Genomic DNA, 15,380 nt, shown 5'->3' with positions numbered 1-15,380 from the left:
CGTAATATAATTGTTGTTGAAATTATATATTAGATCTTGGTAATATATTTTTTAATATGGAAATTACAAGTTTATGTCGTGAATTAATTGAAAGTAATTTATTTATTTATTTATTTTTATCTTTTGATTAAAAATAAAAGCAATTTAATTTATCATTTGGTAGATATAAAAAGAATAATGTAAAAATATATAGAAATATAACACAAAAAATGGTATAAAGATTTGATGGGATAATATAAATTAGTTTAGTTTTAGATAGATTTTATTGGAATAAAAAGGAAACTATCATTAAAAAACAAGAAGATAATATTAAAAATATTATTATATCAAAATTTAAGGAGAAATTCTAGGTGGAGTTAAAGGGAAAAAGAAAAGAAAAAACTTATTTAAATCTAAAACGTCAAAACTATCTCTTTATATGAAATAATATAAAGAAGAAAAATGTTAAAATAAGAACAAATTTTCATAAGCTTCATAATGAAATTGGGTATTGGTCAATTCACAAAATACAAGAATCTATGACCTTTGCGACATTAAGAGAATTGAAGATAAAAAACATCTTTCATTAAAAGAATTGAAGATAAAAACCATCTTTTATTAACATTCTCCAATTAATACTCAAATTTAATCTAGCCTTCTTGACTTTTTAATTCGACAAAACACCAAGAAAAATAATGACAAAAACACCCAGAAAAATAATGAAAAAATACCAAGATCAGAACCAATAATTCCAAGTAAGTAATTACAAAGCACCCTAAAAAGACAAATAGATCCAGAGGGTTTATCGTAATCTTTGTTCAATAACATTGGGTTACTTATTTGGTTGACTTCAGGTATGCATTTAACTTTTTATTAAAATTATTTTTTTATATCAATTTTTAAGTAATATTATTCTACATTAGTTCACTTTTTATATGATATGATATTTCCTAAATCATATTATTGGATATTATACCACTTTTTATTTTTATTTGCAACTAGAGTAAATTATAATTTTAAGGTCAGAGGTACCAAATTTGAATAATGTTTTCTTGAAATGATCTACCAAATTAATATACGAGAATCCAAATTAATATATGAGAATCATGCTCAACAACTTTGAATAGTGTTTTCTTGAAATGATATATAACAATAGAATAGTGTTTTCTTGAAATGATATATAACAATAGAATAGTGTTTTCTTGAAATGATATATAACAATAGCGGGTTTATGCAGAAACACGAGGTGATTATAATTTTCTTTTGAAGTATGCTTTTTCGAGATAACATGAACAATAATGTTGTTGTTGTAGTATTGTTCGTTAATCCTATTTTTGCGAATAGTAAGTGCGTAGGAAAGCGAAGAGATACTGAACAATTTTATCCAACGTTCTGGGGCCGCTTCAGACATCGTCCGGAGTCACCGTTTTATATAATGTCCTTCACAGTTTTATATTATGCAATGCTTATGCATGGAGAAGCCCTCGTTGCCTATTTCTAAGATTCGGTTCCGAATGTAAAAAAGAAAATTAAAATTAATGGTGATCACTATAATTAAAAAGTTACGGTATTGCTATAAAATTTTGCTGATTTGCATGATAGTAGTACAATGAGACGTTCTTGTCTTAGGGCGTATAGCACCTAATAAAAGTTACGTTAGGATGTTGCACTGAATTAAATGATTTTGCTTGGATGAGAGTTGCTATCACAATCACAATACATTACGAAACTATTTATGAAAGCTCAATATGATTTTATTTTATCATTACTCCATGGAACATGGATACAATACAAATACCATAGAAAGCCAAATACAGACACTACAGATACCGACGATCTTCTTCAAAAGTTGAAAGCGAAATACAGACACGGACGAATTTCTTCAAGAGTTGAAAATGAAATACAGACACAGACGAATTTCTTCAAAAGTCTAGCGACGTCACTAATTTGTCAATCCGTCGATGTAGTCGACGCCAGTGGACTGTAACCACAAATTGCCTTGTATGAATTCTGCCACTGTAAATTTGCTCGCCTCTTGAGAACTTTTGATCACTCGATACCCAGGCCATTTCACAAGGTTTCCAGTAGCGGATCCTGGCCCTGTATTCATATATTCTCCATAATACAAAGTTTTTAAAACAAAAGCTCCATCCCATTCCAGCCAGCCCGTAGGCTGAATAACGCCATCTATGTACGACTGCATGTAAACCATTCGGGAATACTGCTTCCACGGCCTCCCCAGATAAGTTGGGAATGAGCTTTTCACTGGAACGAGGTCAGCATCTGGAGCGATCTTGCAGTTGTGGATAGAAGTTCCTGTGTTTTGGTTCGGATCAGTTCTGCCCTGTGCTGTGATGGCATTTTTCTGATTTGCACCGGGTCTCCTGGGGACCAGAGTGCAGCTCTGAAACACCACTGCAGCATTCCCAAATATGAAGTCTACAGTGCCCGAAATCTTACATTCACTGTAGAATTGATGAAGAGAGTGTGCGTACAATGTGTCTTGGTACGCTGCAATCTTGCAGCGATAGAAGACTGATTGATCTGATCCTACTCGAAGAGCCACCGCCTGATTTTTGTATGGGCCTGCTGTGTTGACTAACGCCATGTCTTGTGCCATAAACCCATTCCCTACAGCAGCTGCATTCGAACATTTTAAGAAGATTAGCTCTTGAAGGACTCAAGTAGTTAAACATAGTTGCATCATTTTCTAAAAAGGGAAGGAGTGATGAATACTCTGGAATGTGAGGATTTAGGGATTTTGTGAGATCAAGATCCGCAAAACTGAATTAATGAAGGATTTAGAAGTGGGTGAGTGATTTACCGAATGTGGTGGAATTGAAAGTGGTGGATCCGTCTATCACATTTCTGCTCCCTGTAACGATCGTGGCCTCCATGCCTTCTCCAATCAACATGATATTAGTCTTCGTTTTACCCACCTCCACGTTCTCCTTATACATTCCCTTCTTCTCCTTGATCACGTATCTTTTAGCACTTTTCTCTGGGGCCACAGCTATGGCTTGTGAAATCGTTTTGAAGTTTCTGGAGCCATCCTGAGCCACGATCACGTTCGGCACTACGTTGTTTGGAGAGGAATGTAGGAGTCTCCGATCTCCTGCAGATAGCCATGAAGGAAAATCGTCCTTGATGGAATCAGACGGGAGGCATAGCTTGGAAGATGGATCAGGCCTTCCTGACTCCTGCGCTGCCTTTGCTATTGCCAGAGAATTACTAACAAGCTTCCTCAAGTTTTGCACGCTACTCTCAACAAGAACTCTGACAACGCTTTTTGGGTAATCTGAAATTCCGTCCAAGCAAGTGTCCTGGTTGGTGATTGAGGCACTGAGCCACGTTTGTAAATCGCCGGCCTGCTCACGCGTGAATGCCTTTAGATCATGATGTTTCAAAAGAGATATAGAGCTATCAAGTTGGTCCCTCGTAATATCCATGAGCTCCATGCAATCTTGCAGAGCACTGGTTTGCTGAACGAATTTGAGAACGAGGGTGAAAACTTTGTTCGTCTCCTCGAGTGCCACCAATAGAGCAACGTGAATAAGCTTCTTGGGTTGTGTGTTGGAATATTAATTCCAACTGCAGCAGAGTTTGCGGATGCAGACCGAGACAGCGATGGCAGGGCAGTGATCAGCCAGAATCTGCCATCAAATCAGCCAACACGTAGTAGGAAAAACCGCTTCAGTAAAACCACCTGACACTCATCGGACCACCTTTTGCTGTGAGGCAGTTTCCGTACGCTCTCCTCCGATGCAATCAATTTTGGACGCGTGGTCCTCTGTACGTTCGAAAAACCTGCCATATCGAAACGTAACCTTCGGCAATCAAAGGGATTCTGATATTCTTGTCCACCGTCCGATTGTCTTCAACGATCTCCGCCGTCCATTCAATCAAAGCTGCATTCGAGCCTGCATTAAACAACATTGCGTGGAGTAAAATCAAACGTTTCAGTTTGACCTCCTGTTTTGTCACCAAATGAAACTTAAATGTGGTTTGTAAATTCTTGGTGGAACATTAAATTTTAATTACACTGAAGGTATGGGCACATGTATGTTACGTGTTGTATCCTTTTTTTTTTGTATGGTATACATATTAAAAATATGTGAAGCCTTTTTTGTGGGGTGGTTGACCATTTGTAAAATGAAGCTGCTGAACTCACGTGCCTGTGAATAAAAAGAATGAATGCACAACAGTGCGAATAGGGAACAGGGGGATGCAATATGTTTTTTGTTAATTGTTGTTCGTGTTGACCATTTGAAAAACGAGGCAGCAGCAAAAACCTCGTTGTTGCACAGCAGTGTAAGATTAAAAAAACGAGGGAGCGGATCTGTGCGTGGGATTTTTTTTTTGACCAGCGTGAAGCAAGGTAGATATTGCACAGCAGTGCATAAGAGAAGATGCACGGGACTTTTGTTTTGTGAATGATCTTGTATTTTATAAAATGCACAACAATGCGAAACAAAAAGAACAAAGGTTGAAATGTATTGTGGTTTGTTGCTCTAACGTAGGGGAAAGAAATTCTTACAGCTTATGTAAGAATTTTTTTTTAGTAGTATGAGTAAAATAGTTTTACACCAATAAATGTAAAAGGGTTTTACAGCAGTAAAAGAAAAAGAGATTTTTACACACCAGCAGTGTAAAATCTCAAGAGGAGACAGAGTAACTTTTGTTGTTGTAATTTTTTTTGGTGAATCTCTCTGAGTGAAAGAGGATGAATGTTGTATCAGGCATTATATTTTTATTGAATACAAATCTTTTTATGGTGGTGTAATATTCTGTTCTCAGAAATTTATTTTGAAGCTTCCCTGTGCAAAAGATCCTGTGGGAGAAAAATAGAGCACTGTCTCTGTGTGCAATCTGTTTGTTTGTTTTTGGGATTTTACCAGAAAAATCCCCAACAGTGGTATCAGAGCAGGTTCAGGCTCTTTGAAAGTGTCAAAGAAGCTGAAGGAAAGATTCTTGTTGCAGAAGTAAAAGCTTCTCCAGCAGTGTGAAGTCTCAGGCAAAAGGATTCAGGTATTTCTCAGATTAATTTTCTGTGTTGCTGCTGAAGAAACAATCAGTCATTTTAAAAACACAGTCAGGTATTTTAAACATAGTTAAGAATGGCAAGGTCAAAGAAAAAATCCTCCAATCCTATTAAGGTTGTGTCTCCCTCCTCTACTAAAATAGAAGACAATCTATTTGAAAGCATTCTATTTGAGGCTTCAAGGTTTAATGGAAATTTTGATATGTGGGAAATAAAAATGAGGACTGTCTTACAGTCTCAAGGGATTGAAATCTGGGAATCAGTGATTGATGATAGCAAGATGGATAGAGAATCCAAGGAGTACAATGCAAAGGCAGCAAAGACTATCTTGGATGGACTGCCTGATTCTGTAAAGAAGAATTTAGGAAAATATTCATCAGCAAAGGATATATGGGACAAACTTCATGACCTTCATGCAAAGGGAGCACTGACCATGACCATCAGTGAAGAAGAAAATTCTGAACCCATCATAGAAGCTGAATGTGAGAAGGTTGACCTCATCAAACTTCAAGTAAAAGAAAGGGATGAAGAGCTTGCCAAGCTTAAGAAGGAACTTGATCAAAGCAAAAGGAAACATCATGAAGAAGTCATATCCATGACAAATCAGTTGAATAGAGCAAAAAAGCAAGAAGACGCCTTGTCAAGTCAACTTGAACAAAGGCATAAGAGAGTGAACAAGCTTGTAGAAGAGATTGGACAGTACAAGGTAGAGGTCTCCTCCCTTAAGTTTGAATTACAAGAAGTCAGGAAGCAGGCACAAGGAGATGAAAAGAAAATGGAGAGCAGTCAAGCAGAAATCTCCAAAATGAAGACAGATATCATCTCTCTTAAAATAGCAGCAGCTGAAGCTACTCGTAGCAAGGAAGAAACTGAGGAACAACTTGCAAAGAAGAATAATGAGTGTGAAAGATTGGAAGAAGAGATTGTCCTCCTCAGGAAAAAGGTTGAAGGGATGAACAAAATCATGAAGAGCTCTCAAGCCTTGGATGACATGCTCAGCTATCACAGATCTCCATCTAATAAATCAGGACTCAGGTATGTAGGTGAACCCTTAAACAAGAATGAAAATGCTTTAAGCAAAGGAGATGTGAAGAAGCCAGAAAGAAATTGTGATGCTCCTAGTTCCAGCAAAGGCAAGGAGAAAGATCAAGGCTACAATAGAAGAAATCCTACTCCAAGTAGAAAACCAGCTCCAAGAAGAAATGTAGCTGATGTCAAAGAGGTAAGAGGCAATGGTTATCATCAAAGTATCTCAAGGCAGCAAGGCTTCAGAAGTGCATCAAGGAAACCTCCATCTCCGAGGTAGCAAAGTTCATTTTTTGGTTATTGTTATTCTTGCTCAAACTTTGGTCATATGGCAAAAGACTATAGAGCATTTCATAGAGATAGATGTTGTAGTCTCTGACAATCTCCAAGAAACAATTTTGCAAGAAGAAATCATGAATTCTTATTCATGAACAATGTAGAATGTTTCAAGTGTCATAACATTGGGCATATGGCAGGTGATTGTAACTTAACATGGGCTCCTATGCAAGCTAGACCCATGCAAAAGAAGAAAGTTACACAAGTATAGAGAAGGAAGGAAATACAGTCTGAAAGTCCCTTGAGCTCTCGAGTCGATCTAAGTTTCTTTTGAGAAAACTTTGCTGAAAGAAGACAATGCATACAGTTAGGGGGAGCCTGTAATTCTTGATCATTATTGCTGAAATATATTAACAGTGATTTTTATGAAGATTTTCTTATAGGGGAGAGATATGGAATTAAATCTGCCATAAAAGCAGAGAAGAAAAGTCTGCAAGGCATGGAGATTGTGTGGAGGATGTATTGCAGCACAACAGAGCGCAAATGAAATCTTTTTGTTAATCCCTCTGAAATGTAATATGCAGCGGTGTTGAAAAATGTAATCTTTTTGCTTTGTTTTTTATCACATATGCAATGCAATATGCACAGAAGTGCGGAGAAGAAAAAGGGGCAGCGTTGAAATGTAAAGGGCAACAGCACATGTAAAAGAAATTTTTTCTTTACAACAGTAAATGTAAGTGCAGTGAGTGTGTTGTTCATTGAACTGAAATGCAATATATGCAACAAAAGTGAATGTAAGAAATATTTACACACAACAGTGTAAATTTGTAAGCTGGGACAGAGTAATTGTTCTAGAAGAGACATAATATTTTCTTTTTATGATTATTTGCACATGGGATGAATGATACAATGTGCCGCAGTAGAAGAACGGGAGGAGATGCACCACATTGCATAGAATATATGTGTTGATTTATGTAATAAAAAAATGGTGAAACACAGTAGCGTAGATAAAATCCAAGCTTTTTTTGGTATTGTATTTGAAGCAAAGTATATAACGCACAGCAGTGCGAGAAGAGAGGAAGTGAAGTTCTTGGTGAATCCCTCTGTCAAGAGGAAGGTGCTCTTCAGCACAGTCTCAAGTGAATCCCTCTGTCAAGAGGAAGGTGCTCTTCAGCACAGTCTCAGGTGAATCCCTCTGTCAAGAGGAAGGTGCTCTTCAACACAGTCTCAAGTGAATCCCTCTATTAAGAGGAAGACATTTTTTTTTTGCAACAAGCAGCAAAAAGGATTCTGAGATGATCAAAAAAGCTTTGAATTTTTGAGGAAGTGTTTGGGTATGTCTAAACGCCCAGCAGTTGAAATTAAGGGGGAGTGTTGGAATATTAATTCCAACTGCAGCAGAGTTTGCGGATGCGGACCGGGACAGCGATGGTAGGGCAGTGATCAGCCGGAATCCGCCATCAAATCAGCCAGCACGCAACAGGAAAAACCACTTCAGTAAAACCACCTGACACTCATCGGACCGCCTTTTTCTGTGAGGCAGTTTCCGTACGCTCTCCTCCGATGCAATCAATTTTGGATGCGTGGTCCTCTGTACGTTTGAAAAACCTGCCATATCGGAACGTAACCTTCGGTAATCAAAGGGCTTCCGATATTCTTTTCCACCGTCCGACTGTCTTCAACGATCTTTGTCGTCCATGCAATCAAAGCTGCATTCGAGCCTGCATTAAATAACATTGCCTGGAGTAAAATCAAACGTTTCAGTTTGACCGCCTGTTCTGTCAGCAAAGGAATTAAATGAAACTTAAATGTGGTTCGTAAATTCTTGGTGGAACATTAAATTTTAATTACACCGAAGGTATGGGCACATGTATGTTACGTGTTGTATCCTTTTTTTTTTTTTTTGTACGGTATACATATTAAAAAAATGTGAAGCCTTTTTTGTGGGGCGGTTGACCATTTGTAAAATGAAGCTGCTGAACTCACGCGCCTGTGAATAAAAAGAATGAATGCACAGAGGTGCGAATAGGGTACAGGGGGATGCAATATGTTTTTTGTTAATTGTTGTTCATGTTGACCATTTGAAAAACGAGGCAACAGCAAAAACCTCATTGTTGCACAGTAGTGTAAGATTAAAACAACGGGGGAGTGCATTTGTGCGTGGGATTTTTTTTTGACCAGCGTGAAGCAAGGTAGATATTGCACAACAGTGCATAAGAGAAGATGCACGGGAGTTTTGTTTTGTGAATGATCTTGTATTTTATAAAACGCACAGCAGTGCGAAACAAAAAGAACAGAGGTTGAAATGTATTGTGGTTTTTTGCTCTAACGCAGGGGAAAGAAATTCATGTAAGAATTGCTTTTTTAGCAGTATGAGTAAAATAGTTTTACACCATTAAATGTAAAAGGGTTTTATAGCAGTAAAAGAAAAAGAGATTTTTACACACCAGCAGTGTAAAATCTCAAGAGGATACAGAGTAACTTTTGTTGTTGTAATTTTTTTTGGTGAATCCCTCTGAGTGAAAGAGGATGAATGTTGTATCAGGCATTATATTTTTATTGAATACAAATCTTTTTATGGTGGTGTAATATTCTGTTCTCAGAAATTTATTTTGAAGCTTCCTTGTGCAAAAGATCCTGTAGGAGAAAAATAGGGCACTGTCTCTGCGTGCAGTTTGTTTATTTGTTTTTGGGATTTTACCAGAAAAATCCCCAACATTGTGCAGGAGACGATCCCAGACGAGGCGAGAGAGTGTTATAGCAGATTTTCGGATAGAGAGTTTTGCTACAAACGACCTCAACGTTCTCCATTGGGTTTTGTGATTCTATGGACGATACATCTTCAGCATGAATGAAGGGAAGCCAGAGGGGGATGTAGATTGTGATCGCCACGAGAACTAGGGAAGCCGCATGGACTGGGATGGCTCTTTTCCTACTCTCTGTCTTTCCTTCCATCGCTTTGAAAAGGACTCAAACAGAGAGATTGGGGATGGGTAATCTTGCTGTTATCTCCACTCCATCACGTGTTGGCCTTTTATAATGAGTTTTTGGAGTTGATTCCTTCTCCATCATCTTGTTTTAGGCGAACATTTTCCACCACACGCACGTAAATATTATCCTCAAATTCAAATTCGAAGTGGATTGTCTTAATGGTCACATCAAGACTTGGCATTTCAATCACATTGCTCTCTTGCTTTCTTTATCATTTCAAATTAGGGTGGTGTCGGCAGGTTATGTGCAGCTAAGGGCCAGGATTTGATGGTAGGTTATGTGCAGGATTTGAATGGCATGACTAACAGGCTTGTATTGGGCAGTGATAGCTAGATTTATTTTTATTTTTATTTATCGGTAATACTATGGTATATTACATCACTGACTACATATTCCATGATTTAATTTTTAATTTATTTTTATTTATCGGTGATACTATGGTATATTACATCACTGATTACATATTCCATGATCTCCGCCTAGAAGTTCCACACAAACTTTCCGTAGGAATCAGATGGATAAAATCTTCCATATTCGCCGGCATAAGAGGTCAATTTTCCGAGTAATCTTAATAATGGAAATTGTTCACCATCTATGTATAACCATCATTCTGAATAGTGTTTTCATTGGTTATATCAATGATTATCGAATAAGCACTCGTTTCTTTAAATTATTATAACGATAATAAAAGTAATGTTAATGGCACCTTTTATACTGGTAAGATCTCACTATGATTAGTTTCTATGAGATATAATGTTTATTATACAAAGCTAATGCCGCACTCCCTTTTCGTTGGTTAGTAGTTTTACTTTTCTTTCGAGTTTACATACGAGAAACTATGGACAATACACTGTCAAACAAGAGTCCATCAAGAGTCCATCAATCGAGACTAGGTTATGCACTTTGTTCATGCACCAAAGGAAAAACTATGGACAATGTCTTGTCAAACAAGAGTCCACCAATGGAGACTAGCTTATGCACTTTGTTCGGCAGCAAAGGAAACACTCGGGGCCAAGGAAGGATGGTCCATATCCTGACGATGAACATGAACATGAACACTGGCGTAGAAAATGGTAGGTAGAAGTGGTGAAGTTGTTGATTAAATTGTGGATTGGATAGAAGTGGTGAAAAAAGATGGTGAAACATCCAAGTGGATTGGAGAATAGGTCACATCAATAGCACTTGCATTTCAATCACATGGCTCTCTTGCTTTCCTTATCATTCAAAGTAGGGTGGTGTCGGCAGGTTATGTGCAGATGAGGGCCAGGATTTAATGGTAGGTTATGTGCACGATTTGAATGACATGACTAACGGGCTTGTATTCGGCAATGATAGCTAGATTCTTCTTTTTTTCTTTTTGTATATCGATGATACTATGGTATATCACATCACTGACTACATATTCCATGATCTCCGCCTAGAAGTTCCACACAAGATTTCTGTAGATGGATAAAATCTTCCATATTTGCTGGCATAAGCAATCAATTTTCCGAGTAATCTTAATAATGGAAAATTTAGTGACAGTAATCATTCTGAATAGTGTTTTCATTGGTCATATGAATGATTATCGAATAAGAACTCATTCTTTTAATTTGTTATAACGATAATAAAAGTAATGTTAATGGTACCTTTTCCACTTGTAAGATCTCACCATGATTAGTTTCTATGAGCTACAATGTTTATTATAAAAAGCTAATGCCCCACTCCCCTTTTGTTCGTCAGTAGTTCTGCCTTTATTTATAGGCGACGAGTTTATATTCGAGAAGCTATGGACAATACGTTGTCACACAAGGGTCCATCAATGGAGGCTAGGTTATGCACTTTGTTCAAGCCGCAAAGGAAACACTCGGGACCAAGGAAGGATGGTCCATGTCCTGAAGATGAACATGAACACTGGCGTGGAAAATGGTAGGTAGAAGTGGTGAAGTTGTTGATTAAATTGTCGATTGGATAGAAGTGGTGAAAAGAGATGGTCAAACATCCAAGTGGATTGGAGAAATGAGGAGGTGAGATAGCTAGGTGGATTGGAAAAGGAGTAAGGGACACCATTAAGATGACAAATTAAAGATGAGAATTATGCATGTTTTTTAAGAAACTTAGGTTAGTCTATTTTATAAGATAATACTTTATATGAAAATTATATATCAAGAGTGAAACCCACAATAAAATTTTAAATTTATATTATCTTATAAAAATTAAAATATGGTCATTATTATTATTTATATATAAAATTTATTGTATTATAAAAAATATTAAAAATTGTATAAAAATTATATGATCAAAATTAAAACATGTTTGATCAACAACTAATTGTTCCCTATATTCTTTATATATTTTTTAACAAAATAATATTAAAACTATGTTTATCATATATTAATTATCTAATTTATAAACATTTTGTTGTTTAACTTCATATCTATATATATATTTTTTTTGACATTGAATTTTCTCTTTAGTTACATTATCCAAAATTAAAAGTAAACTAATAATTTTGATTTCATCAATTTATGTGTTTACAAGTTATTAGAGTTGCTCATTACTTTGATGATTGTTTTGATTTGAAGAATTTGAATTATATGTAATTTTGTTCTTATAACATATTTCTCCTTCTACTTACACTGAGTATCACGAGATAGAAATTAGTTCATAATAATTATTATATTAATAGTTCAGTGTATTATTAAAATAATAATATTTGTTAATATATTTTACTAGTTTATTGTATTGTTAAATAAGACAATAAAATTTGTTAAATTTAGTTTATTTATTTATTTTAATTATATCAATTTAATGATAATTTGTAATTGAATTTATAATATTTTATTTTTGATGTTTTATATTTTGTTAAACATGTACTATATTTTTTATATAATTGGAATATGTGATATTTTATTATAGGATTTGTTTCATGTATTCTACATTTATGACCAATAATATATACTATACATATAACTAAGTAGTATTTTAATGTCATAATGTTTCTGCATGGAATATAGGCCATGAAATTTTAATTGCTTTACAATATTACGTCTTATATATATCATGGGCCACATCATTAAATGTTGCATAACAATGTGGATCTTGGCCATCATACATTGATATGGATATTTGGTTTTGGTCAATCTTTTGTTTCTTCTTTTCAATATGGATCTTGGCCATCATACATTGATATGGAGTTGAGGAGGCTTTTGCGAATATGGCCCCCCAAAAAGGATTTATTTAGTTTTGGTCTATCTTTTGCTTCTTCTTTTTTGTCTTTTTCGGTTGACATTTTATAATGTAATTATGGTTAAGGAATCTAATTTGATTTGGAACAATGGATTAGGATTTTAAATGTTATATATATATATATATATATATATATATATATATATATATATATATATATATATATATATATATATATATATATATATATATATATATATATATATATTGTGAGCTATAGAGTTGAAAGATCATGAAAATTGTAGTTCACTTTAATGGTTTCAATGTAAAATCTTTTAAATATTTTGTATACAATTATTTACTTTTTTATTTGTGAAAAATTTGTGTATACAATTTATTTTTGTGAATATTTAGCCAACCCAATGCCTATAGAGATACATCTGGGTAACCTTGAACATGGTCAATCAAAAATGGAAAAAAGTATAAACTGGAAATGCTAAATAAAACAAATAATAGAAAATAAGTTCTATTAAAAATAATGCATTCATAATTCAAATAACCTTCAAATTTACATTTCAAGACAATTCATTAATTTTTATCCCAAATCAATATAAATAAAAATCTAAAAATGCATATTAAAAAAATTAATATAAATAATTTCAATCTTCTCCACTAAATGTAAAAATTCATTAAAAAAAAACATATATCAACAAAATCCATATAACTACATATTAAATGAAAAAGGAACACTAAAACATATCATAACTAAAAATCAAATTATATAGTAACATTAATAGTTTTTACCTCATCTAAAAAAACAAATTATATAATAATACATAAAAGAAACAGTAAAATAATGCAATAATTAAATAAACAAATTATATAGTAACATTGATACCTTTATCTCATCTTAAAAACTAATAATATAATAATACATTATATTTTTCCAATGCTTTCACTTTTCTACTTAAACAATACACAGTCAACAACCAAAAACGTCCCTCACAAAAAAATCTCACACTAAACAAATACACTCTTCCAACCTGTCCTCCTTTTAACGTAGAATTTTGAGAAAAAACTTAAACGAAAACTATATATTTTGTCTTTGTCCTGACGAGTTGCGAAAAAGAAAAAGAACACTGATAAAAATATCTCACACTAAACAAATCACACTATTCCAACCTGTCATCCAATTACGACCCAGAGAAAGAACCATGTGACTTCACGAACGTCACATCAGAGAGAAAGAACACTTTAAGCAATACAATCAGCACATGCTTCTCATATTTAGGCACCAGCTACAAAATATACATTAAAAATTTATTCGTTTAGTTTGCAAATGGTTGTCCTTTATATTAATGGGTCATAATATCTCTAAATTATGTTTGAATGGTATTTATATGAGGGATCATTCTTATAAGCATAAATCTTTTTAGAGGAAGCATTATGATGGCAAAAATAAATAGTGGTCCCTTTGTAAATGCTATTATATTAGTGGTATCATATCTTCCAGTGAGATAGTGGTATTTTATCTATGTGTAAGATATTAGTGTCGTGGTATCTTATTCTCAAGCATGCTTATTATATCAAACTAATAGTGTGGGTACTAAGAAATGTTTAAAATAAGAATAATTTTTGGATTAAAATAAGAATAAGTTTTGGTTAATTGTATAATGTTTCAAATCTAGACACATGTTATAAAATATATTTTAAAAATTAATTTATTTAGCATGGGACAATGTTTTAAAAAATCCTCTTTGAACTATGGAATTTGCAAATAATTTAGGCATAATTATTCGTTTAGCATGGGATAATGCTTTAAAAAACACTCTTTCAACCATGGAATTTGCAAATACTCGTATTTTAACAATGGAATTTGCAAATACTCGTCCTTTATATTCATTGGTCATAAAATTTCCAAATTATGTTTGGATGGTTACCTATATTAGGGATCATTCTATAAACATAATTTTTTTTCAGAGTTAGTATTATGATGGAAAAACTAAACAATGGTCTCTTATCCCCTATAAATGTTACTATAGTCATGTCTTATTCTCTAGTAAGGTAGTATTATTATATCCATGTGCGAGATATTAGTATAGTGGTACTTTATTCTCAAGTATGATTATTATATAAAACTAATAATGTGGGTACAAGGAAATGATTAACTAGGATTATTATATAAAGCTAATAATGTGAGTACTCAGAAATGACTAAATGGATAAGGCCTCCTATCATATTTTAAAATTTTAAGAGTCATCAAATTAAGGTTTTTAAGAACTCTTTTATTAAATAAATTTTAATTTTAATTAAAGATTAGGTTTAAGATGTTGGTTATATAATTTAATGAGTTATATATTTTTTCAACCATTTTAAAGTTATTATAATGATTCAAATATTAATGATACTATATATTTTAGGTGTGAAATAGTATTATAATAGTGTTTTATTTATGTGTTAGATATCATTATAATGGTATTTTATTTTTTAATAGTTTTATTATAAGATATTAATAATAATGGGCAATATTTGTTCTCATTTTGAGAAGTAATATTATATGGAATAAATTATTAAAAAATAAAAAGATTATTTTATTAATTGGATAAGTTTCCCTATTGATCCAAGAGGATCTTGTCAGATCAGTAGCACAGGTTCATTGTCAGTGTTCAATGTCATCGTCAACAATTCAGTCTGGTGTCGTTCAGTTTCGATAGTGTTGTTGATGGTTGAGGTTGTTTAGGTGATGTCTATGGTTTTTCATGGTGTTCACTTGATATGGTTTGTACCTGGCTGTCGACATGTGTTTGTTGTCAGTTCTGCCAGGATTTGGTCGACGACATGTGTTTGTCGTTCGCCTCGCAGGATTTGGGTTGTCGACATGAGGTTGTCATCCACTTTG

At 34.0% G+C, this 15,380-nt stretch overlaps 1 protein-coding gene across 1 annotated transcript; it reads right to left on the bottom strand.

Annotated features, from left to right (window-relative positions):
- Positions 1-1,921: 1,921 nt before the first annotated feature.
- LOC149175171 (pectinesterase-like) lies at positions 1,922-9,277 on the bottom strand. Its single transcript, XM_089422776.1, has 3 exons — positions 9,046-9,277; positions 2,804-3,550; positions 1,922-2,619 (listed from the first exon to the last, which is right to left on the bottom strand). The coding sequence occupies exons 1-3, from the start codon at positions 9,275-9,277 to the stop codon at positions 1,922-1,924; spliced, it is 1,677 nt and encodes a 558-aa protein (XP_089278902.1).
- Positions 9,278-15,380: the final 6,103 nt, after the last annotated feature.

The sequence above is a fragment of the Pinus tabuliformis genome, chromosome 4_1 (genome assembly GCF_031772625.1).
Source record: "Pinus tabuliformis cultivar Carrire ecotype Pingquan chromosome 4_1, CPIR1, whole genome shotgun sequence".
NCBI lineage: Eukaryota > Viridiplantae > Streptophyta > Pinopsida > Pinales > Pinaceae > Pinus > Pinus tabuliformis.
The sequence above is the reverse complement of the archived record's forward strand: the minus strand, read 5'-3'. Positions and strand labels throughout refer to the sequence as shown.